The sequence below is a fragment of the Gracilinanus agilis genome, chromosome 1 (genome assembly GCF_016433145.1).
Source record: "Gracilinanus agilis isolate LMUSP501 chromosome 1, AgileGrace, whole genome shotgun sequence".
NCBI lineage: Eukaryota > Metazoa > Chordata > Mammalia > Didelphimorphia > Didelphidae > Gracilinanus > Gracilinanus agilis.
In genome coordinates, this window is record NC_058130.1 from 381,241,964 (window position 1) to 381,267,694 (window position 25,731).

The 25,731-nt window shown below is 36.0% G+C and overlaps 1 protein-coding gene across 1 annotated transcript in view; it reads right to left on the bottom strand.

Annotated features, from left to right (window-relative positions):
- Positions 1 to 25,498, bottom strand: part of WDR70 (WD repeat domain 70) — a 333,473-nt gene extending 307,975 nt beyond the window's left edge. Inside the window, exons 1-4 of the mRNA XM_044664295.1 lie at positions 25,474 to 25,498; positions 23,171 to 23,254; positions 14,767 to 14,887; positions 1,517 to 1,721 (exon numbers count right to left, since the gene is read on the bottom strand). Of these exons, the coding sequence (XP_044520230.1) occupies positions 1,517 to 1,721; positions 14,767 to 14,887; positions 23,171 to 23,254; positions 25,474 to 25,498 (435 nt within the window). The remainder of the gene's footprint in view (positions 1 to 1,516; positions 1,722 to 14,766; positions 14,888 to 23,170; positions 23,255 to 25,473) is intronic.
- Between the last annotated feature and the right edge of the window lie 233 nt (positions 25,499 to 25,731).

The following is a 25,731-nucleotide window of genomic DNA, read 5'->3' on the forward strand; positions in this document are numbered from 1 at the left end:
AAAAGAAATCAATAACCTAATGTTTAATCAAATGAAGACTCTAAATCACCTACAAAAAAAAAAAACCTCTTTATTTGATGAAAATTGCTGGGAAAACTGAAAAACAGTTTGACAAAAATTAGGCTTAGATGAACATCTTATGCCATACTCCACAATACATTAGAAGTGAATATACGACCTTAATATAAATCAGACTATATACTTCTCAGATTTGGGAAGAAGGGTAGAAAATCTATTCTTGGCCACTAAAAACAAGAAAAATTTAAATTAAAACAACTCTTTAATTGTACTTCTTACCCTGCAAATTGGCAATAGTTAATGTTGAAGAAGCTATGGAAAGCAAGCACATTAATTATTCAGATTACCAACTATTGGTGAGCGGCAGCTAGGTGGCACAGTGGATAGAATGCCAGGACCGGAGTCAGGAAGACCTGGATTCAAATCTGGCCTCAGATAATTTCTAGCTGTGTGACCCTAGGCAAGTCACTTAACCCCCATTGCCTAGCCCTTACCACTCTTCTGCCTTAGAACCAACACACAGTATGGATTGATTCTAAGACTGAAGGAAAGTGTCAATGTAAAGGGAAAGAACTATATACCACAAAAATCAAAACTAAATGTAATAAAAATTATAAATATCAAGAAGGGCTCAAATGAAAAGATATGAGGTCACTCCTAACTCACCACTTCATAGAAGCAAGAGGTTCACAGGGGTTACACATTGCACACTTTTTTCAGATTTTTCAGATCAAAAGTGCTGGCTTTTTTTTCCTCTCTAAAAAATACTATTATTTTTTATTGGGATGGCTCTCCAGGAAGGAAAGAAGAAATACTTGGAATAATTATAACAATGAAAGAAAAGAAGTTACGAATATAAACTTATTTTTTTTTAAAAAAAGATGTTTCAAACCAGGTCCCCAAAGTACTCAGTCATTTTATCAGTGTCTATCATTTTCATTGAAATGTTACCCCAAACCACAAGAAAACTCTTCATTCATATTTGAGACCTATTTTCCACATTCATTCAAAAAGAAATAACAACACTGTACAGTATCACTTGGTGTAGGTAGCTGGGTAATTCCTTAGCCATCACCATACTAGGTAGTTGGTACCATAGTAGATAGACATAGCACTGGTCCTACAGTCCACTGACTGGAGGTTTTTAATAAATGTTTGAAGACTTAATGATTAGATTTAGGGGCTGGACTCTATATATAAAACAAATTTGTCTAGCTCTGCCGTATACTATGTCCTCAAGTTTTAGTGTACCAAAGCCAAGTGGAAAGTTGTATAGAAATGTCCTATCTTCAAAAATGCCTAACCAAGTCGAAATATCACAAATAGCAATCTGTAATGTAGTAATAAGAAATAGGTTTTTTTATGTTTTGGTTTCATTTTCATTCCAGGTTTTTTAGAACAGCAACCTAAGTACTTAACACATATAGGAATGATCCAGTAGGTGATATAAACAGTTTATAGTATATCTATAATATATCAAGATAGTAACACTTACAACTTCATCTTGTATTTCATCATCATCATCATCATCATCATCATCATCATTATCATCATCCTCATCACTATCCAGGTATCCAGGTGGGAGTGGGGGACCTATGAGTTCATCTGTATCTTCAGATTGTCTTTGGGTGGTCAGGGGTGGCAAAGGAGGTCCAATTAATTCTTCATCAGAACTATCTTCACTTCCACTGCTGTCTGTATCACTAAAATTAGAGAAAAAGATTATTTTTACATTCATTCCTGCCTATCTTTTCAATCTTCTTATTCTTACCTCTTCTACATTTAATTTTATAATCCTGTTCCCTCCTACCCCACCCCCCAGATAGTTGAAGTATCTTGTGTGCACTTAGTTTTTTGGATGTTGTCTACCCCATTAGAATGTGAGCCACTTTAAGGCAAGGACTATGGTTTTTTTCTTTATTTGCATTTGAAGGGCTTAGCCTAGTTCTTGAAACATAGTAAGAACTTACAAAATGCTCGTTGATTGACTATTTAGTTATTATTTAACAAAGTATTCTCTACTATTATCTAACAAAGTACTCACAAGACATGCAAAATCTCTCTTCTAACACAACAATAAAAAATGAGAATTATTTTACTTTATTGTTAAATATATAGTTCTGTGAGGTTGTTTTTTTATTTTATCTTAGCTATCCAAATAATTAGAATTTTCTAATTTTCTCACTCAAACTAGATACAAAATGACATCAGATTTAAATCAGGGGCACTGATACAGGCTAGGGAAAGAGTACTATAAAAGTATTATCACCATACTATTGTGCTCAAAGGAATAACGAAATGGAGGAATTCATGTGAACTGGAATGATCTCCTGGAATTGATACTGAGTGAAAGGAGCAGAACTAGGAGAATATTGTACACAGAGACTGATACACTGTGGTAAAATTAAATGTAATGGACTTCTCTACTAGCAGCAATGCAATGATCCAGGACAATTCTGAGGGACTTATGAGAAAGAACACTATCCACATCAGAGGAAGAACTGTGGGAGTATTATTGGGGATGTAGACACTAAACGATCACCCTACTGCAATTATCAATAATATGGAAATAGGTCTTGATCAATGATACATGTAAAACCCAGTGGAATTGTATGTTGGCTACAGGGAGAGAGGGGAGTTCAGGGGAGAGGGAAAGAACATGAATCATGTAACCATGGGAAAATATTTTAAAAAATAAATTTTTTTTAATTTAAAAAATAAAACCATAAAAAAAGAAATTTTTAAAAAGTATCATCACCACTTTAACACTTGAAAAGAAAAACTGAACATGCTAGACTAAAGAACCCTCACACTGTATGGATAACCTTCAGTTTTTTTGCCTTATTTTCACTATAACTTGTAAAATGAGCCAAATCCTTTTTGAAAGTAGAATACGTTAAACAGTAATAAGAAAACTCAATATTATCCCCAAAATGTTTTAACCATCTTTGAACCATATATGAATTTCATAGTTGCTGTACCTCACCCACTCTACTCCACCTGCTATTTCTGGGCTGCAGTGCTGGCTGTCCTTATGCCTAAAATGAACCCTCTTCTCATCTTGACCTCTTAGAATAACTTGTTTCCTACAAAACTGAGTTCAATGCCTCCTTCTATAAGAACAGTTTCCCAATTTCCTACCCCATTCCAACTCCACCACCTCTAAAATGACCGTATTTATCTTACATACACATACTTAAAATTTTTACCAGTTGAGGTAAGAGCAAGAACTGCTGCATTCTGGACTTTATAAGCCCAGGATCCTTGCTGGTTGATTGGTATATTTACAATCTAATATTTTAAACTATTCTTACTTTTTTGTCCAAAAATACTTTAAAATTCTTGCTTTCATTTGTGTGAATCATTCTGGATTTGATTTTTTGGTTCCTGACAATTCAATGTCATAAAGAATAAACTCAGTGTGATCTTATACAATACATTAATACTCTAGTATGCTTTTTCTTGTGATAGTGTGAAATAAGGGTTTAATTCATACCCTTTCTTAAATGAGCCGTTTATAAACTGCATACATTTTTAGGACGGCTGTTATTTAGAGGGATAATCTGTACTTAGAAAACAGGTTTTTTTCTTAAGCAAAGTTAATTAGCCCATTATGTGATTTGGGGACTAGGCTTTTTAAAAATTGCTCTATGGCAAAAATGAATAATGTGGAAATAGTTATCAAGTGACAACATTTGTACAACCCAGTGGAATTGCTTGTCAGCTCTGGGAGTGGGGAGGGAAGAAGGGAGGGAAAGAAAATGAACCGTGTAAACATGGAAAAAAAGATTCTAAATAAATAGAAGTAGTAAAAGATTAACTATAAAGAAATCAAACCCAAAGTTTCTGCTCTACTCAAATATAAGAATTATTATTGTTTAAATATCCATAAGCCATTGAAATGATCAGAGCTGATTCCATAGCTGATAAATGGGAACTACTCTTCAGGAAAAAATGTAATTGCTAATTTCCTTAGCTTCTAGCTCCATTTCTGCCTTTTGACTATTCAGATCAAAAATAAAAACTGTTTTCAAGTAGTAGTCTTTGATATTCAGGGGGGGAAAGAATAGCCAAAACTGTTCTTTGTTGCAAAGAGTTGCATTCCAGTTTTTAAATGTTTGATTCAATGTGATGCCAGGACAGGAAGCAGGAAACATTTTGATTGGATTAGAAAACAGTTAACTCTCAAATGCTTAATTTTTTCCTCAGACTAGCTACCATTAAGGATTTCAACAAATATCAAATGGAAAATAGAAACATAAAATAATGACCTAAAAAGAAAAAGTCATTCCTTTCTACTATTACTTTTTTAATATCTAATTTGAAAATTCCTACTTTAAAATAGCTTATCAGAGCCATTCAATTTCTACATGTTGTGCTGTTCTAAGAATGAGAAAAAATACGTACGAATCCAAAAATTGCTCATTTTAACATATATACATAAAATAAAATGGGGGGTAAATTACTTAGGGAAAGTCATAATTCTGATCTAGCTTCATTTTGTGACTGCAATAGATAAGTATCAGCTTCTACTGAAAAGTCTGACAGAATGCCTGACCTTCTCCAGATAAAAACAATTGAGCTGTTTTTGACCTTTAGTCAGTTCTGTCAGTTGAGTGCTAGACTTCATGACATACATCCTTGTTGTCTTGTTTTTTTTTAATTTTTTAAATTTTTTAAATTTTTTTTTTAATTTTTTAAACCCTTAACTTCTGTGTATTGACTTATAGATGGAAGAGTGGTAAGGGTAGGCAATGGGGGTCAAATGACTTGCCCAGGGTCACACAGCTGGGAAGTGTCTGAGGCCGGATTTGAACCTAGGACCTCCCGTCTCTAGGCCTGGCTCTCAATCCACTGAGCTACCCAGCTGCCCCCTTGTTTAGTATTTTTAATTCTACAGCTTTTAAGAATTGATATTACTACAAGGGGTAAGGAGGGAATAGGAGAGAAAGGAAGGTTAGTGAAAATTTCTCATAATCAGGTTAAAAAATAGACATTTATATAAACTAGGAAGGTGGAAGCAGTGGATATATGAACTCACTTTCATCCTAACTGGCCAAAAGAAAATGCACACATGCATTTTTATAGTAGTATGCAGAAATATATATATACATATGTATATCTATATCTATATATACAGGGAGATAAAAGGAAAATGGGAGGAAGGAGAGAGAATTGGAGGGAAGATTAAGCCTTAGGAGGAATTAGTCCTAAGGGAAACAAACTTTAAGGACGTGCAAAAATATTTATAATTTTTTTGAAGTGGAAAATAATAGGAGAGGGGGTATCCATAATTTGGGGAATGGATGAACAAGTTATAATATATAAATGTGATGGAATGCTACTGTATTGAACTCCAACCAAGATTGCAAGGATCTAAGGCAACTTCAAGGGACTTATGACAAAAAAGGCTATACATTGCCATAGACGGAACTCATAAGAGTCTGAATGCAAATTGAAGCATGCCATTCTTCAATTTATTTCGTTCATTAATTCTTTGCTAGTATAAGTGATATGTGTTTTCTTTCACAACATGATGAACATGGAAATGTGTACTGTATGATAACACATATACAACCTTTATCATATTTCCTGCATTCTTGGAGAAGGGGCTAGAGTGGGAAGGAAGGAGAGCATAGATTGTAAAATGTCAGAAAATTATTATTAAAATTAAATCTAGGGCATAACTGGGTGGCTCAGTGGATTGAGAGTCAAGTCCAGAGATGGGAGGTCCTGGTTTCAAATCTGCCTTCAGACACTTACTAGCTGTGTGACCCTGAGGTGAGAAGGTAGATCCTAGTTGATTAAAAGCTGAATAAAAAAAAAAAATTTTAAGGGTTTTTTTAATTTATGATGGGCCTCCCGACATGATAGAAAAGTAGATCAATGTCAAGATACTTGTTCCACTTAACAAAAACTGGGAAGGAAGAGAAAGATAGCTCTTTTTTTTTTCCCAAAAAAAATTCCTGGGGGCAACTGGGTAGCTCAGCGGAATGAGAGCCAGGACTAGAGACGGGAATTCCTAGGTTCAAATCTGACCACAGACACTTCCTAGCTGTGTGACCCTGGGCAAGTCACTTAACCCCATTGCCTACCCTTATCACTCTTCTGCCTTGGAGTATTGACATACATACACAGTATTGACTCCAAGACAGAAGGTAAGGGTTTATATAAAAAAATTAAAAATAAATTTACAAAATTCCCCCTCTACTACCAACAGATGCATTGTTTCAAGAATGAAGCCCGAGTAATAAAGTGCCGGGTAGGCCCATGTACTGCCTGGAGAGGAAGCAGGGAGGAACAGAAGAGAATGATGAACTACTAAGCATATTTCACCCAGGATTTGGCTGTAGAAAGATAGTTAGGGAAAGTATTTGAGATTGCTCTACAACTGCTGTGTTCTCTGCATCTGTATCCTTCCCATTCCCAACTAAGGATGGAGAGGAGGAAACCTTGTAGCCAACTCAAGCAGAAAATTGCAATTCTATGTTCTACGTTAAAAAGGGATGAGTAAAACAGAGCTGAAAAGAGAAGCTAGGAGACCAAGAAAAAGAATGTAACAGTGGTCTTAGGCAATGAAATAAACAGCCTTAAGCAGAGAGTTATAAACACTAATTTACCCCCTATCCCTATCTACACCCTTAATTGGGCCTAGAGAATACAGGATGGAAAACTCCCCTTCCACCACCTTATCCAATGCAGAAATTAGGGGGGATGGGAGGAGGGATGAAAGATGTTCCCTCTTAAATTTATAGTCATTTGCTTCTCAAGGTATTTTTTAAAAGATAAAACTATTCAAATAACAAGCAAGTAAAAGAGTTTATCTAATAGATAATGAAAAGATCAAAAACTAAATTCTGTAATACAAAGGAAGAAAAATAAAAAACTAATAGAGAAATAGAAGGTAAATGTGCACCAGAAGTAATAGAAAGCATCTAAAAATACAAAAGTTATTGGATAATAAACACAATAAGGGACTTAAGTAAAATTCTAATGGTGTAAAAGAAACAAGGAAATTAGGTCTTGAGATTTTTTTTAAATGTGAATTATAATTTTAAAAAGACAAATGAATTATATTTGGGCTAATAAACTTTAAAGCATTTCAAATTGACAACAAAAAAGAGGACAAATAAAGGAGTCAGCTATTCTGAAAGCAAATATCCTTTATTTAATTTTCAAAAGGAACAAAGCCACAGAAATGACAGTTATTCATTTATAAGGCAAAACATTTTGGTTAAACAAATTTTTTAGCAGAAACTTTAGAAAAACAGGGTATTTCACTGCCTCCAAACATGTATAACGGTGAAAAAACTTTAAAGGTAGAAAAAAATCAAATTTGATACATATTAAATGTAAAAAACAGAATTTTCCTATTTAAAGGACAAAAGTTAAGGAATTAATTAAAAATTGTAAAACAAAATTCATTAACCTGCTATTTGGAGGAAATATCCAATGTGTCAAAAGATATACACAAACTGAAACTAATATTATTGGTCTAAAATATATCTCACAACTATAATCTCGAAAAGCATAGCACTATCAGTATTATCTAATAAACCAGAAAACATCAAGAAAGATAGTTAATGGTTTTATATAATGTTAAAAGCAGAATTTCAAAATGAATATAATAGAACATTTAATCTGTATGTAACAAACACACTATCCAAAACAGCCTCAAAACTGGAACGCACTCTCCTAACTTCACTGAATTTCTCTAATCTTCCAAGACTCAGCTTAAGTACTACCATCTACATAAGGGTTTTCCTGAACTCCCTAAACAGTAGTCCTTTCCCTTCCTAAGATACCTTGCAATCATTTATTTTGTATATACTTACCTGGCACATGTTCTTCATTAGTTCATACATATTTATTTCCCTTAGAAAATGAAAGTTCCCTAAGAGCTGAAATTGTTTCAACTGTCTCACTTTGCTGTGTCCCATAGTTCCTAGCAGGCTACCAGGCCACCTGTCACTAATCAAGCACTTAACAAATACTTGCTGGGGGGCAGCTGGGTAGCTCAGTGGATTGAGAATCAGGCCTAGAGATGGGAGGTCCTAGGTTCAAATCTGGCCTCAGACACTTCCCAGCTATGTGACCCTGGGCAAGTCACTTGACCCCCATTGCCTACCCTTACCACTCTTCTAACTAGGAGCCAATACACAGAAGTTAAGGGTTTAAAATAAAAATTTTTTTAAAAATGCTTGCTGGCTGACTGACAAAATCATTTATGGCTGAATTCATAAAAGAAAGGTGAATATAGATAGATATATATACATATATATATATACACACACATATATATACATATACACACACATTGCAGGAACAATTATCAGAATATGATAATTCTAGTAAAAATATTGTGCAGATCAAGAAAGACTGTACAAGTACTAAGAACTCTCCACCATGACAGACTACAACTTAATCTAAGATTTAGTACATAAATTCTAGGGAGTTGCCTAAGGCACAAGGAGATTTAATGATATGCCTAGTTAGTAAGGACCAGAGACAAGATTTGAACACACTGGATAGAATACTGGATCCAGAGTCAGGAGGACCTGAGTTCAAATTTGACCTCAAATACTTATTAGCTATGTGACCCTGGAAAAGTCATTTAACCCTTTTTGTCTCAGTTTCCTCATCAGTAAAATGAGCTAGAGAAGGAAACAGCAAACCATTCCAGTACCTTTGCCAAGAAAACCCCAAATGGGATTTCAAAGAGTTGGACACAACTGAAACAAATGAACAATAGCAACAATCTCTTGACTCCAACTCAATTCATTTATAACTCTGAGAGTTCACTGGGGCAGTGAGAAGTGAAATGACTTTCCTAAATCACACTAGCAGTAAGTATCAGAAGCAGGCCTTGAACTGTGGCTTTATTGACTTGAAGGCCAACTTTCTATGTATTCACTCTCATAATGCTTCTAATAAAAAGGATTAACAATAAAGAAATCAAAAGAGAGAAATACAACGGAAGTACCAGTTAGAGTGAGAGAACAAAAGAGAATAGGCAAAGGATATACATTTTTTTTCCAAATATAGCAAAATTTCTACAAAAACTGTTCACATATTTGGGTGTTAGGAAACGCTGGGCAAACTCAAACTAGCTGAAATTTATGCATACTATGTTTTTATATTGTAATACAATTGTCAGAAACACATAATACCACAACAAAACATATAGAAGTTAAAGAAATGGCTATTAAACAATAACTGGGTTAGAGAAGAAATTTAAAAAACACTTTTTTAAAAGCCATTTATCAGTATCTATAGGCTGTAGAAGAAACCCAGGTTCAGCAAAGAGAAGAATAGCATTCAAGATTCAAATCTCTATCTGAATCCAGTGTTATATCCATCAAACTAAATTGTTTAAGTGTCCAAAGATATAGACAAATGAAGATAGGAAGACCAACAGAAAAGCCAACATCAATATTTTTTGTCATTTCAAAAAATAAAAACAAAGTATTCAGAAGGTCAAAACTACAATTTATACATCAGATAACAGACCCTATATTCTGACCCTATCGAATGTAGGGAAGTTTGTCAGAGCTGGAGTTCTGGAGGTTAATTCTCATGGTGGAAATAATTCTCTGATGAGGTGGATTCTTAATTCATCTGTAATCTTAGAGAACTGCCCAGTACACCAAAAATACACCCGTGATCAGTCAGTAAAAGTTAGAGGAAAAGCATGGAACACCTGCATGAAGTGATGCAAAGTAAAGCAAGCAACCCAAAGAAAACAATAGACAATGACTACAGTAGCATAAATGGAAAGACTAGAAGAAATCAAAATTAAATGTTACAAAATCACATGAGCTGAGGCAACTAGGTAGCTGAATGGATAGAAAGCCAGGCCTGGAGACAGAAGGCTGAAGCAATTGGGGTTAAGTGATTTGTCCAGGGTCATATAGTTAGGAAGTATTTGAGGCCAGATTTGAACAAGGACCTCTCATCTCCAGGCCTGGCTCTCTAACCACTGAGCCACCTAGCTGCCCCTCGAAATAATATTTTGAAATGCATTAAATGAAAAGAAAAGATTATCAAGGAAACCAATTATGTTGAAATAGTGTTATCAAAAAAGAATAGTAAATAAGCTGAGTAGAGTAGGTGGGTGTGAGGAAGAATCAAAGGGAATAAGGGATTATAAGGTGATTGGAGGAGGAATGAAGGTATGGTTAGGTATAAAGGAGAAAAAGGAAATAGGGTATGTAGGAGAGGCAGCTCAAACAAGTTTATTCCCAGAGGCTTGAGACAGAGGATACAGGGAGGAAACTAGGGCCAGTAAGAAACGTTTAGGCTTGACTGGAGGGTTTCTCTTGTTAGTTTCAAAGTCTCTTGAGGGAGGGGTCGAGAGGGCCCCTCCCTGCCAGTCAAACTGAGGGTTGGAGGAAGTCTTGAAGGTGGGTACTTCCTGTCAAGATGGATGCCCCAATTGTCTCAAGAAATGAAGGAAAATGATTCTTTTCTTTTGGCCCTTGTCTTAATTTTCGACACAATGACTCACCACAGGGTTTGAATAGGTAACAAGGGAATCTATTAATACCAGGGTCAGTCAGAAGGGGAGGAGGGTTCAGGATTTTCTAACTGCTGCTAGGGAGAGGGATGAGGGTGGGGGATGGGTCGCGGAGAGGTTTAGACAGAGAGAGACCAGCTCTCCCAGTCAGGAAGATTTGACTGCCTTTTAAATAGTCTTTATCAAACCTAGGGATAACTTATTTGAGGATACTCCAATTATCTAAAGAAACTAAAACCCACAATGTTCAATCACCAAGCCCTCCCTGCCAACCAGAACCCAAAGGAAATCAGGGAAGGGGAGGGATGGAGATGGGAGATCAGGGAGAGGTCCAGAGAAATGAGATAGATCCAAATTTCCCAAAACAAAAGAAGCACAGGCCAAGGCCGAAGCAATTAGGCCAAAGCCGAAAGGCCAAAGCAAAAGCCTCCAGCCACAGCGAAAGCCAGAAGGCAAAAGCTCCGTCAGGTGGAACTTCCCCTCTATTTATCACTTTAAGTTCTAACTGACTTTCTGAACATTCTAAGATGTTTAACTGACCGTTTGTGACCGTTAGAAATTGCAGACGCAAAAAGCTTCTGTTAGCCACCTTGCATTACAATAGTTATCAAAATGTTTATAAGAATCAGTGACTTAAAATGCTAAAAACTTGGGGCTTGTAATGCAAAGATCCATGTCAGTATACTGGCTGGCACCACCAGCATCCCTTTCAACAAGTCTTTGTTCAAGCTCCTGATCCTATTTAAAATGCCTGTCTTTCTACCAACAATTTCTTCCTCTTGCCCACAGTCCAGTTAAAGTCCAGGTCTCCCTCCAAAAAGCCATGTTAAACATGGCTCCTGCTTTTAGATGTATGTGCTTCTATGGAATTCACTTGGTTTTCAGAACAAAATTAAGTCTTGATTATCAATGCTAAAGTATAAGCAAGGCAACTCTAAAAATAAACATTAATAGATAACCTAAAATTCACCTAGAATAAGTTTTTTAGATAATCTATATATCGGCAAGCTTTATATTCTGGAAATTCACGACACTTCAAACAAAATAATGGCACTATGCTTGAAAGGGGTTTCAAATTAACCTACCTCCCTACCTCCTGCCTCTTCTCACCTCTCCTTAGTTCCCTTGCTCCAAGGGAAGAATAAAAAGCAACAGCCTGAGGAAAATTCCCTTTTTCCTTGGAAGTGTTATAAATATTTGTTAATTAAATAAACAATAAAAGATTATTGACAGGTTAGGTATAGGTGTATGGAGAGCTGAGTTTGAGCAAGCTGGATTTCTTTACGGCAGAGTGGAATCTAAAAGGATGATGGAAAGAGAACTATCCCAAGGAGCCTTGGGAAAGACGGTTGAACCAACGATCATTCTTTGGATTATCCTGAATAAGGAAGGAGTTTGCTCCGAGAGTTGGGGAAAATTTGGTGAAATTATTTCTTAAAACATCCTTGCAGACAAGAGAAGAGTGGTTGCAGTTCCTCAGTTTCACCAGTAGGTGCCAGGAGAGAGCAGCAGCTGAGTGGTGGTGTCCGAAAATTCTAACAGCTGTTACATCTGAGCTGAAGGAAGAAATCCAGTTTTAATCTATTGCTGTTTATAAAGCTATATTTAGATTTAGGATAGAAAGATAGCTAATTGGGGAATTTAATATAATAAGGAGGATTGCCTTTTGGTAATCAAAAAGCCATCTCTCATGAGACAGATTTAGGGAATATAGATTAGATTTTACTAGTGTTAGGGAATATTTTACTATAATTATCTTCCTGTTTCCTTTTCCTTTCCCTTTTCTTACCATTTTAAAAGTTATAATAGGGTTTATATAACTAGTCTGAACAGGATTTTTTCTTCAATTGCTTAAAACAGCCACCTTTTTCCAACTGCCAAACTCAGTATTACATCAATTCAAAAGCCTTCCCATATCACTAACAACCATAGGTAAATACAAATACCACTAAATAATAAGATTCAATATACCTTATTACAGATGTTAGTCAGGCACACATTTTATGGAAAAAGATGGATGAAGGCTGAGGAAAAGAAGAAGTAACTAAAGGGCTTTTCAGGGCAGCAACTTATGTCTTTGAAGAAATTTTTCTTTTAAGGCAGGGATTCTTAAATTCCACAAGGGATCCATTTATATTTTTGCTTAACTCTAAATGAAATTTAGCATTCTTTCAATTATAAATGAGGACAACAAACATTATTCAGAGAAGGGATCCAGAGTCTATGACACAAAAAAAGATTAAGAATCTCTTTTTTGCAAGTTTTTGCTAGATTTCTAGCTATATGCATGAATCATGGAAATAAGAAAAGTTAACAAGGGAATAAATCAATAAATGCAAAGTCAAGAACACTAAAGGGAAACTCTATGGCTAATAAACACGAACTCTAATTAATAATATAAATTACTGAAATAAAATACTAAAAATACCTAATTGGGGAGTGTTTTTTTCCATTTCCTCTCCATTAAAACTCTAGAACAATTAAGTTCAAATCAACTACAAATTTAAAATGCTTTTTTTTTCTATTGTCTATCTTTTTTAAATATCATTTCCAATATATAACTATAGGAAATGAGAAACAGTAAAAGAAAAGGTGGGAGAAGAGTCCCTTTTTTTTCCATTTTAAAACTCACCAACACTACTAGAAGTCCTTGAAGGAACAAGTAAAAGATAGATAAAATAAGATTGATGTTTCAATTTATATATTCTCCTTACAAATGATACAAAGAAAAACCATAATAAATACAATCATGATGGCCTAACATCACACAGTTTAATCCACACACATTTATACAGACACATATACACATGCCATGACTAATGTTATTCATGAGTCAGTTTCCTTGACACTTCCCCCTAAACTACAAACCCAAAGCCAAGAGCAGAGGCACTACAAGGGCTTCTCTATTAACTATACCTGCCAAGTATCTTTTAACATATTTCAGATACTGACTACCCTGCCTTGACACACTGAGGATCCTTAAGTCTTCCCTTCAGTACATGATGCTCTTGGTTTCACATCTTGCCACATCCTTTGATAAGTTAACAAATTCCCTAAAATCTTTATATATGTTTAACGCACACACACACACACTTTCTCAGATGCCAACAAAAATATGATATATGACTTAAAGACAAATGCAGTCAAAAGACTAAAAAGATACAACATGAATGAAGAGAATGAAGAGAAAAGTTCACAAAAAAAAAGAGAAATGAAAGAGGAATGGAAAGAAAATGGGTCAGAGATCATGAACAGAAAAGAGTAAGATAAAGCAGAATGATGCAAATTGGAGAATGATGACTTACTAAGGAGGCGGTATATAGACAGGTACAAATGAATAAGTACAAAGAGATATTACTACAAAATAATTACGTGTGTGTGTGTGTGTGTGTGTGTGTACATGCATGCATTTTATATATTCAGTCTTATTTAATGCACAACAGTAAATTCCATCCAGGAGAACAAAAGAAATGCTAACCTAATGTTACCCCTAATCCAATATTCTGTGTCTCAAAGGGCCATTTTATGAATGAACACTGTAGCTAATTTAAAGGATAATTATATTCAGTAATTTAGAATGTAACAGCTAGCATTCTTATCTTTCTTTTAGTATTATAATTAAATCAGGGAGAATTTACCTAAACTACTGAAAAAGGCATTTTTATTCTTTACAGCTATATGTACTTAAATTATATATATATGGCCTTATCAGCAATTCCCTCCTCACTTCTTTATTCCTTAAATCAGTAGATTTTTAAGAAGATTTTTGGATTATTTTCCACTGCCCACTAGCAAAAAGTTTACTCTAAATGTAAATTTTCTGAAAAAGAGAAAAGAGTTTAAATATGCTGAGAAAATTTTACTAGACAAAAAATGTAAAACAATAGATTTCTTGCTAAATTTGTAAGCATGTACTCTGTAGTCAAAATGCATAAACATATTTTTTATATATATATATATATATATATATGTGTATATATATATATATTAGATTTGCCCTACATTAGGGAAACTCACTGGATTTAAAATGTTAAGATATAATTTCTCATAGCCTTAGATTTAAGAGAAAAAAACTGAATTTGTCTAAAAGAAAGAAAAATGTTCAAGCTTTTGTTCTTATATATAAACAGGTTTAAATCTGACTTTTGGTCACCAAACAATAATGGTAATATTATGACAATTAATCAGATAACCAATAATGTTGTTTAATTCCTTCTTAAAAAACTAGGCACCTGGAAACTGATGTAGAAGGATGTTTGGTCAAACTTGAGCCTGAAGGGATTGATTCATTATCTTCATGTTGCCTTCTTAATTCTTTCTCTTTCTGCAGTTCTTCCTCTTTCTCTCTGGCTTCTGAAAATGGGAGGGGAAAAAAAGGATTCATACTTCAAAGATTGCAGTATAAAAAAAAACAAAACAGAAAATACTGTATTTTTCTTGAAATTAACAAGCATCCCAAATACTAATAAACAAATAAGGTAAATTTCCAAATAAAGTTCTAACAATTAAACTAGTGACATTTTAATTACAAAGAAAAATCCATACCCTATATTCTAACAAAATGAAAAACAATACATCTTGCTCCAAGACCACTGTGCAACTATAAAAGTTCAGAATATATACATATACACTTGTAGTCACTATAACATTATTCTGATTCTACAGATCTTGCTTTGCCATCACATCATATAAGACTTTCTAAATTCTGAAAGGGAATATAGAAGTAATATTGTCTTTGTCTTTCCCATGTTTCATTACTGCTGTTCGGTCATTTTCAGGTGTATCCAACTCTTAGTAACTCTACTTGGGGTTTTCTTGGCAAAGCTAATGGAATGGCTTGCCATTTCCTTCTTCAAATCATGTAACAAAAATGACCAAATGGAAGCAAATAGTGTTGTGCTTTGCCCAGGGTCACCTGGATAGCAAGTGTCTGAGGCCAGATTTGAACTTGGGAAGATGAGTCTTTCTGACTCTAGGTCTGGCATTCTATCCTCTGTGCCACCTAGCATATACAATAATTAACTGAGCTACTCTACAACCAGTTAACAAAAGTTATGCAATACTGCTTCTCCTAAGTAAAATATGTGTGAATATTCTGAGGAGAAGGCATCTTTAGGATATAGTCCAAGCAACATGATTACTGGGTGAAACAGTATGATCAGTTCGAAAACTGTTATTGCATGCCATTTTCAGTAAAATTTATAACAGTGTCTAGTTTCACAAACTTACATTAATGTCCCTTAGAGAGAGGCAAAATTGGATTTTATCCTTTTTTGATAATTTGTGAAAAATAAGATCAAACTAAGGGTCAAATTAGTTAGGTTCTGTAATAAGTCACAAAATCAACAACACAAAGACAACAGCAACTTTACTTTTTGGTTTGTTCAGAGTACAGGCTATGCTGACTATATGCAGGACTCAATAAGCCTAAAGCAGCCTTATGTAGAATGTGAATATAAAAAAATAAAAAAATAAAAAAGAGATAACAGAAAACAGGAGGGAAAGATACAGGCATACACATCTGAAACAAATAATGGAAAGGAAAGATAGAGACGACAGTAAACAGCTGGTCAAAAATAGTACTGTAGCTTATATCCAAACTTGATTTCTGCAGGTGGTATGACCTGTAAATAAGGAAATAGCATTTTTAAGTATAGATAGAAAAAAGATGTGCAAAGCAGGATGGATGAGCAGAACATTCTGGGAGCCTTGGAACTCTGCAGGTGAGACTCAAGGGTCTGGGTCTGTTGGTTGCTGCCACTGGAGAGGAAGCAAATGTTTTGTACTCCTCAAGGACCATCCCATCTATTGTATGGCCTGGAGCTTGGTTTGCGGTTTGGAAGGTGGACTTCCAAGTGTGGACAGCTCTTGGTTGGAGACCCTTTTGGATTTATTGGCTGGTTTTCATCTGGGACCTTGGGACATCTGAGACCACCGCTGGAGGGACAAGGACCCAAGGAGTGAGACCCATCCTGCTTGAATCTAGTTAGTGTTAGGGTTTTAGTGTAGTAATCCATTACCCTTGTCTCTGGTCCATAGTTAACCCCAGTTAAGGAAATCCCTGTTTAACCATCTCCCTAACTTCTTTACTTTAATAAATTGTTGTTACCTGCTTCTTATCTGTTCTCCTTAACCCTAGAAGTACCTTAATTAATTTATATAAGGTTTTATTGTAATTCCCCAGCTGACTGGAGTCTGGCTCACTGTTTAACTGATTTAACTGCCATTCTTCCATATAGGTGTTACTCATTTCCCAAGTCCTGTGTTTGTGGATGTAAAGGTGATTCCCCATTGGTATTCCCCATAGTCAGTTATCCCTTGCCCAAGCACTCCTCTTTTTCCCCTTTCTCTAAACCCAGTAAACTCAGTGTTTAATATTTACCCATAAAAAATCTACCTTCCTATAAGTCCAGAAGCTCAAAACAGACACTGAGACAAGTAATCTTCTTCTTGTAGTGGCTACAAGGTGTCTGAGCCAGTTTCTTTCCCATCACAGTTGTTTTCTTTTCACAGTGATAGCAAGAACCCTAAACTCTAAACCCTAAATCAGTGTCTTTCTGTTTCCCAGTCCCCACATTCAGTCCTAGCTGACACTCATGGTTAATCTAAAATCATATTCCTTGAGACACATTATTATGAGTTTGTTGGTAGGAATTTCCAAAGCCAGCTTGGAATCATCAGGTAACACTTTATACAATATCAGAGCAAAATTAATACAATAACTATTACTAGTATCATAAGGCACAGGGTTTTCAATGCTGTGCTAATTCAGCCTAAACCTAGAAAGCAATCCCAAATATCCCGCTAAGATAGTGCCTCGCAATTTCATGTGAACTGTAATAACCTCCAGGAATTGATGCAGAGCAAAAGGAGCAGAACCAGAACACTGTACACAGAGACTGAGACACTGAGGCACAATCCAATGTAACGGACTTCTCTGCTAGCAGCAATGCAATGATCCAAAACATTTTTGAGAGACTTATGAGAAAGAACACTATCCACATCCAGAGAAAGAACTGTGGGAGCAGAAACCCAAAAGAAAAGCAACTGCTTGACCACATGGGTCAATGGGGATATGATTGGGGATGGAGACTCTAAACAATCACCTAGTGCAAATATCAATAATATGGAAATAAGTCTTGATCAATGACACCTGTAAAACCCAGTAGAATTGCATGTTGGCTATGGGAGAGGAGTGGGAGGAGGGGAGGGAAAAATATGAATCATGTAACCATGGAAAATTTTTCATAATTAATCAACTAAAAAAAGTAGAAAAGGGGAAAAAAGATAGAGCCTCACTTTAATGTGTTCTAATTTTGATCCTAAATTTCCAATTCAGTTCAGATGATAAATAATGTTAGTTTGATCAGATACAAAGGTGCAGCATTTCACCCCCACTAAGATATTTAAGGTATTATTTAGCTCCCCCTGAGTCATCTTCTTAGTTACCTAATAAATAATGAAGGGCTATGCAATTCAGCAAGGCTAACTTTAGTTACATTAGTACTGGACATTACTAATGGATTGTTTCATGAATCTTAATAAAGGATTAGTAAATCTAAGGATGGCAAGGGGATTAACTTATCTCATAATGCAGGAAGAACTCTTGTGAGGTAAGATTCTCCATAAGCAGTGTTGTTAAGTGGCCAGGCCAGCCTAGATCTGGAGATGGAAGGTCTTGGGTTCAAATCTAGCCTCAGATACTTCCTAAATATATGAACCTGGACAAATCACTTAACCCCAATTACCTAACCCTTACAGCTCTTCTGACTTGGAACTGTTATTTATTATTGATTTTAAGACAAAAAGTAAGAGTTTTTATTTTAAAAAGGGGGGGGGGGGGGAATTCTCCCATTGCCTAGATATCACTGAGATTGCTTAACTGAGTGTCAAGGGAACTTCAGATTCCAGATTCATTCCTTTGGAAGTATAGGATATGTGTGAATGCCAGATATAATTATTCCCCAAATAGCAGAATCTACCCATCAAGGGAAATAATGTAAATCACTGCCATATGCCTACATACCCAGAACAGACCAAGGGTCAAATAGCCTGCCTAGAACTTCTATCAGGTAAGAAGGCTATCTATCTATTCACTACATTTTCCCATAAAATTTCTAGGGTTCCATTGGCTAAGGTTTCTTCATGTAGGATCACTCTTGATAAGTTAGGTCTATACTTAGCTAATTTTGACACTCACTGTACACCAGTGAAGTCAAATTTCCAGAAGAGTCTACAAAGGGGTGCTTCACTCCTCCTATGATGGCAATATAGGAAGCATGATTGTAAATGATCAAATTCCAGTGCCTGGGATTATGATTTGCCAGCCCTTCTATTCAAGGGTAGGGCAATCATAAGGGTTCCTCCCTTGTAGTGAGTATGCACTCAACAATTCTCTTTAGCAACTGGGGCCAATTTCTGCAATAATCTCAAATAGGAATTTGAGTGCCAGTCTTCATCTTCATCATTCAGCTAATGGAAGCTCTGCAGGTGTGCCTTCAGGTGCCTTCAGGGCTGGAAGAGGGGCTGGTTAAAGTTGTTACGGGGACTGGAAGAGCTGGAGGGGGTGACATCAGGGGTTTTACATGAACTATTATTGCTGAGATGCCCTGTGACCTCTGAACAATGGCAAATGAGAAGAAAGACACACCTGGCTTAGTTGGGTTTTTAATGCCAACTATAATTTCAGGTGAATCAAAATAAAGGGAAAAGTACAGATATTGAAATTTCTTAATCCTTGACTCTGGAATCTCATAATCTGATTACAAGACTCCAAATTCTGGGGGCAGTTGGGTAGCTCAGTGAATTGAGAGTCAGGCCTAGAGATGGGAGGGCCTAGGTTCAAATTTGGCCTCATACACTTCCTAGCTATGTGACCCTGGGCAAGTCACTTGACACCCATTGCCTAGCCCTTACCATTCTTCTGACAATACTGACTCCAAGACGGAAGGTAAGGGTTTAAAAAAAAAAAAAGTCTCCAAATTCTGCCAATGCAATTACAACTGAAAAGGGATTAATAGTTTGGCAAAAGATACAAAGATCTGCCCAAGCAAACAACTCCCTGAAAACTTAAAAGGAAAATATAGAAGCTAACAGCTCCATGAGGCAAGAAATGTAGAAATGAAGTCAGATCAGAAAAAAAAATAGAAGAAAATATAAATCAAATACCATGGCAAAAACAGATGGAAGAGAAAAAAATTAAAGATCATTAGATCACCTAAAAGCCATGATCAAAAAAAAAAAAAAGCCTAGACATTATATTTTAAGAAAAAAGAAGCACCTAGGTGGCTGATTGAGAGCCAGGCCTAAAGAGTCCTAGGTTCAAATTTGGTCTCAGACCCTTCCTAGCTGTGTGACCCTGGGCAAATCACTTAATCCCCATTGTCTAGCCCTTACTGCCCTTCTGCCTTGGAACCAATACATAGTATTGATTCTAAGAGAGAAGGTAAGGATTTAAAAAAAAAAAAAAAAAAAGCCTAAAACTGCCCAGATCTCTTAGAACCAGAAAACAAGTAGATATAGAAAGAATTCAGAGGTAACCTCCTGACAGAAACTCCAAAATCCAGATCTTCCAGTTCAAAGAAAAAAATACTAAAGGCAGGCAAAAAGAAAAAACTCAACTACTAAGAAGCAAAAGTGATGATCATGTACGATTTAGTAGTCACCACCATAAAGGAAAAGAGACCCTCTAAGAATACAATATTCTCAAAGGCAAAGGATAAAGAATATACAGCAGGAATGTTCTGGTAAATATTTATCAGTTCTCCAGGAAAAAAAATGTACATACAACATATATTTAAGTTTAATCTACATTACAAACATTTTCTTCATCATTTTCTTAATCTACACAATCAAAGAAACAATAAATCAAATACTCATTTATAACATTTGCTGATTTCTAATGTATAAGTTCTTACACTGAAAATTTAACAAATGGTTACCACAAGCAGTTATAAGATGCCTCCAACACACTCATCACAGAAAAGGAGGATATATCCAACAAAACTAAGCATAATTCTACAGGAGTAAAATAAACCTCTAATGAAATAAAAGACTTCAAGCATTCAAGATGAAAAGTGAGAGCTATGTAAAAACTGAAGTGAAAGAGCTAAAGCAAAGTTAAGAGAAACATAAAAAGGTGAACACAACTGAACAATAAACAAGGAAAACCTGCTTACATTCTAATATAGGAAGATGATGCGTATGTTTTCTTTGAACCATATATGAGGAATCATAGGAATCTAATTAGACAGAAGATATAGGAGAGTTTCTATTATGTCTTCATAATCTTAAAAGAAAAATGGAAAAGGAGGGAAAGAAGAATACATTGAGGAGGTGGGAGAAAAAGTTTAGGAAAAATTATATGATTGGGGTACTCAAGTAGAAACCTATATAAACAAGGAGAAAAGGGTAGAGGAGTAGCTGACACTTGAACCTCACTGTTATCTGAACTGGTCAAAGAAGGGAAGTGTACTATATATACATGCACAAAGAGTTGAATACAGTAATATATATTCCACTTGAAAGCGGGAAATTAGAAGTTAGAGTAAGGAAGTGATTAATCCTAAACAAGACTCTTTAAAAAAAAAAAAGGATGTACAAAAATATTTCACTTTGTTGGTGGTGGCAAAAACCTGGAAAGTAGGGGGCAGCTGGGTAGCTCAGTAGATTGAGAGCCAGGCCTAGAGATGGGAGGTCCTAGGTTTAAATCCGGCCTCAGACACTTCCCAGCTGTGTGACCCTGGGCAAGTCACTTGACCCCCATTGCCTACCCTTACCACTTTTCCTCCAAGGAATGCACAGAAGTTAAGGGTTTAAAAATATTTTTAAAAAAAATGGAAAGTAAGGAGAGACTCATCAGTTAAGGAAAGAGTGAACAAGTTATGGTATATAAATATAATGAGATATTACTGTGCTAAAAGAAATGATGGAAGGAATGATTTTAGAAAAACCAAAAGAGACTTAAATGAACTGATATAAAGTGAAATAAACAAAATCAGAATAATTTATATATATATATGTATATAATGATGGCAATATATTTTTAATATTTTTCCCAATTATATATAAAAACAATTAACACTCATTTTTGAAAATTTTGAGGTCCAAATTCTCACTCTCCCTCCCTTTTCCCCTCTCTAAGATGGCAAACAATTTGATATTGGTCATACATGACAATAAAGATAAATAATTCTGAAAAACTTGGGAACTGTGGGGGCATCTAGGTGGCTCAGTGGATAGAGCAACAGGCCTGGAAACAGGAGGTTCAAATAAGACATTTCTTAGCTGTGTAAGTCACTTAACCTCAACTGCCTACCCTTGATCACCCTTCACAGTTGAGTCTAAGAAAGTATTAATTCTAAGAAAAAAGATAAGTGTTTATTAAAAAAAAAAAAAAAAAAAAAAACTCAGAAGCTATGATGAGTGTAATGACCAACCAGGATTCCAGAGGACTCATGATGAAAGATGCAAGTCACTTAACTCTCTTTGCCTAACATTTACCCCTCTGTCTTAAAATTGTTGCTAAGACAGAAAGTATAGGTTAAAAAAGAAGAAAAGAAAAGGTTAAGGTACTAACATTCATGCAAATGGGCAAACAAAAAAGAAAACAAAATTGTTTTGCTTGGGCTTCAAATAAATAAATACTTGCATTACATTTTTGGTGGATCCATAGAGTTGAAACTTTGGGAAAAATAAAACTGATACCCTATGATCAATTTATATTTCCCACTGAAACTGATCAATTAATTCATCAAAAAAAATTAAGTCCTGGAGAATACATAAAAGTACATTTGAAAATGCCAGTAAGTTATGAGCATTCAATAATGGAAAATTTGGTCAGACCTTCATCGTTTATTTAGTTGCAATTCTTAACATATTCAAAAAAAATTACTGTGGAATAATTTGTCACAAGCCAAACTTTTTTCAAGTTCATGCTGCTTCCATAATCTTTTACTATTTTTTGCAGGCGAGAGTTCCAATAATTGTCTGTCATCTTTGTTGCTATTTAGTTCTTTCAGTCATATGCAACTCTTCGTGACCTCTTTTAGGGTTTCTTTAGCAAAGATACTGAAGTGATTTGACATTTTCTTCTCTAGCTCATTTTACAGAAGAGGAAATTGAAACAAAGAGTTAAATGACTTACCCAGAGTCAGACAGTTAATAAGAGTCTGAGGCTAGATTTGAACTCAGAAAAATGAGCCTTCCTACTCCAAGCCCAGCACTCTATCTACTGCATCTCCTCAATAGTTTGCAATTGAGCTTACACTCTAAATAGAGTGAGGGACAGGACACAAGGCTTAAAACTATTACCAGGAAATATCAAAAGAACTAGAATAATAATGTCTTTAATATGCACAATGGGTCCTCTAGAAAGGACTTATGATAAGATATAGATGAAAATTACAGAAGATGAGAAATTATAGTTGGTTTGTCCTCTGCTGGTGGTAGTATTCACATCCATTCAACTGAAATATTATAGAAGTTTAAAAATCATATATATACTTGTTCAAGAAAAAAGGTATTACATACAACTTTAAAACTACAAAACTTTTTTTAAGTAATTATAACTTTGCACTATTATGCAATCTATAGCATTTAACATAAACAAATTAAAATGAAGGTATCTAAACTTACCCAAAACTTTTCTACTTCTTTCCACAGCTGTTCTTCGGGTTTGTTCAAACATAGCTTCCAAGTCAAATGTCCTGGCTTTCTTTCCTAAAATAGAAAGGAACAAATGACAGAGCTGGTTGATATTGCACAATGAACAAAAGTTTTGGCTTATTAGTTTAATTTATAGTATACTACAAGATGACAGAACATATCACAAGAAAGTGGTCAACATGCAATAGATGTCCATATAGGTTCCAATTATCACCCAGAAATTTTGGTCATGCTGTCATAAGGGGAGAGAGGAGCTAGGAGCTAGTAACTGTGTCAGTTTTAAGTAATGAGGGAAAGCAGCAATCATCTGAATTAAAGCACTTAAGAGCCACTCCTCTGAGTACCACTTCCAATGACCAGGTCAAAAAACAACCTTGGCACATATAAAATGAGGATAATACCAAACCTCAAACAGTAGTTATACGGCTCAAATAAGATAACTATGTAAAATACTCTGCAAACTTTAAGGTACTCTATGTTAGTTATCAATATTTTGCTCATATATCTTCAGAGGTTTTAGACTCCACAAAGGTAAATAAAAATAGGGAGAAAAGGAGGCAAGTTAAAAAGAAAAAAAATCTTTTGGCAAGATACCTTATGTTATGGATATCCATTTCAGTTTTGCAGGTTTGTGTAGGAGCTAGAAAATATTATTTCCCCTTGTGTATAACTTTCAGTACCCAGAAAACACAGATGTAGTGCTGATGGTGATAGTAGTAGCAAAAGTGCAAAAAGTAAATAAGAGGGGTAACATGAAACAGTCAGGAATAAATAAGTTCAACTCCCACCTGTGAAATACAGTCAAGGGGCCCTGATCAGTTAACCTCTCAGTACCTAGAGCCAATATCTAAGAATGTAAATTTGCAGAGCAGGTGTTAATTTGTACTGGTAGAGGGATTTTCTTCACTATTAGTTCCTCATACCAATGAAATCGCAAGTCCAATACAAATAATAAATGATGCTTCTGTACTGAAGTAGTAAATATTGATCCACTAACACTGCATAGACATTAAGGCATCAAGTACAACTTCTTACCCAATACATGACTCCAAACACAATACGAAAACCATAAAGGAACTTTGCTTTTTCATTTTTTTCTCTTAGTCACCTTTATGAACAACAGCATATATACATGTATAAATATATACATATTCATGAGAACTGTTTAGAAGCAGAGTCCATGTCTGTTGTCATGGAAAAAAAGAGAAAAAGTGGATGGAAAATCCAGATCTTCAAGATTGTTAGAATCATATATATCCCCAGCAGCTAGTAAAGTGCCTAGCACAAAATAGGCATTTCATAAATGTTTGTTGATGGTTATCATAGAAATATTTTTTAAGACTTCACATGTATAGTTGATGTTATATTATAGCTTGCCTTCTTGGTGGGCTGGAGGGAAACAAAAAAATTGGAACTCAAAATTTTTTTAATTAATATTAAAAATAAATTTAAGAAAATTTTAATTTATGTCAAACACACTCACTAAGCATTTCCTTTTATGACCATTAAGAGATTAGACCATAGCAGCAATCCATCATGTTTAGTTTTTATTGGGGTTTTCCTCACAGAGATGCTTTGGCCATGTTTCTAAACTTCACAGAACTATTTAAAAGGATTTTCCTTTACCCTCTACCACGAGTCTCCCCTAGTGTCTGCAACACAGTTTTCAAACCACCAGGATCTGCAGAAACTTTTCTGACCTAAAAAACTTCCTTCTCTTCCTGGTCTCTTCCCCATACCCTGACCCGCCTCCTTCCACATCCTTTATATAGTCCTCCTCCTTTCCCTCCTTCCATCTCTCCCAAATTCGTCTTCCCTCCCCCTCTTCCTGCCTTTCATTTCCCGAACCTCCCCCATTTTGCTCATCTCTTTTTCTTCTTCCCCCCGCGCTCCTGTACCCACAGAGCAGTAGCCCCGAGCTGTCAGGGGTGAGTGGGTCCAGAAGCAGCTGGACTGGGTGACAAGGGGCAGCGAGGGATGGGAAGGGGGAAGGGGGGCAGCGCCTTCCCCTGAGAGTAGGAGTCTCTGAGGCTACTCTCCGGGATCTAATCGCCAAAGTCCCCCAGGCTACTTTAGGCCTCCAGCAGCTCCGCCCCCAGCCTCGGCGCCCCTGAACTCACCAAACCCGGTGAAGCCCATGGTGGAGGCCAGCTCTGGATCTGCCGCTGGTGCGTCGGTGCCTGTGAGACGGGAAAGAAGAGAGAAGGGAGCCTCATTAGGGCCGGTCATTCTGTCCTGGGCCACCCCTGCGCCAGCCCGGAGTATGCACCCACCATCACTGCCTCCGGAAGCTTCCATGCCAGCTCCCAGCACCAGCACAGACCCAAACCTGAACACGTTCGTTCACTCAGTGCAGCCGGGCGGAAGCGCTCGCGAAGTCGGCCGGAAGCTTCTTCACAGCCGGGCGGAAGTGGCGTCACTGACCAGGAAATGACGCCACTGACAGCGAGAGGCTTGCCTGCCCAGAGGTGGGAATCTTTTCTGTAACAGCTAGTACTAAAACTTACCCAGGACTTGGAACTGTGTGCTGG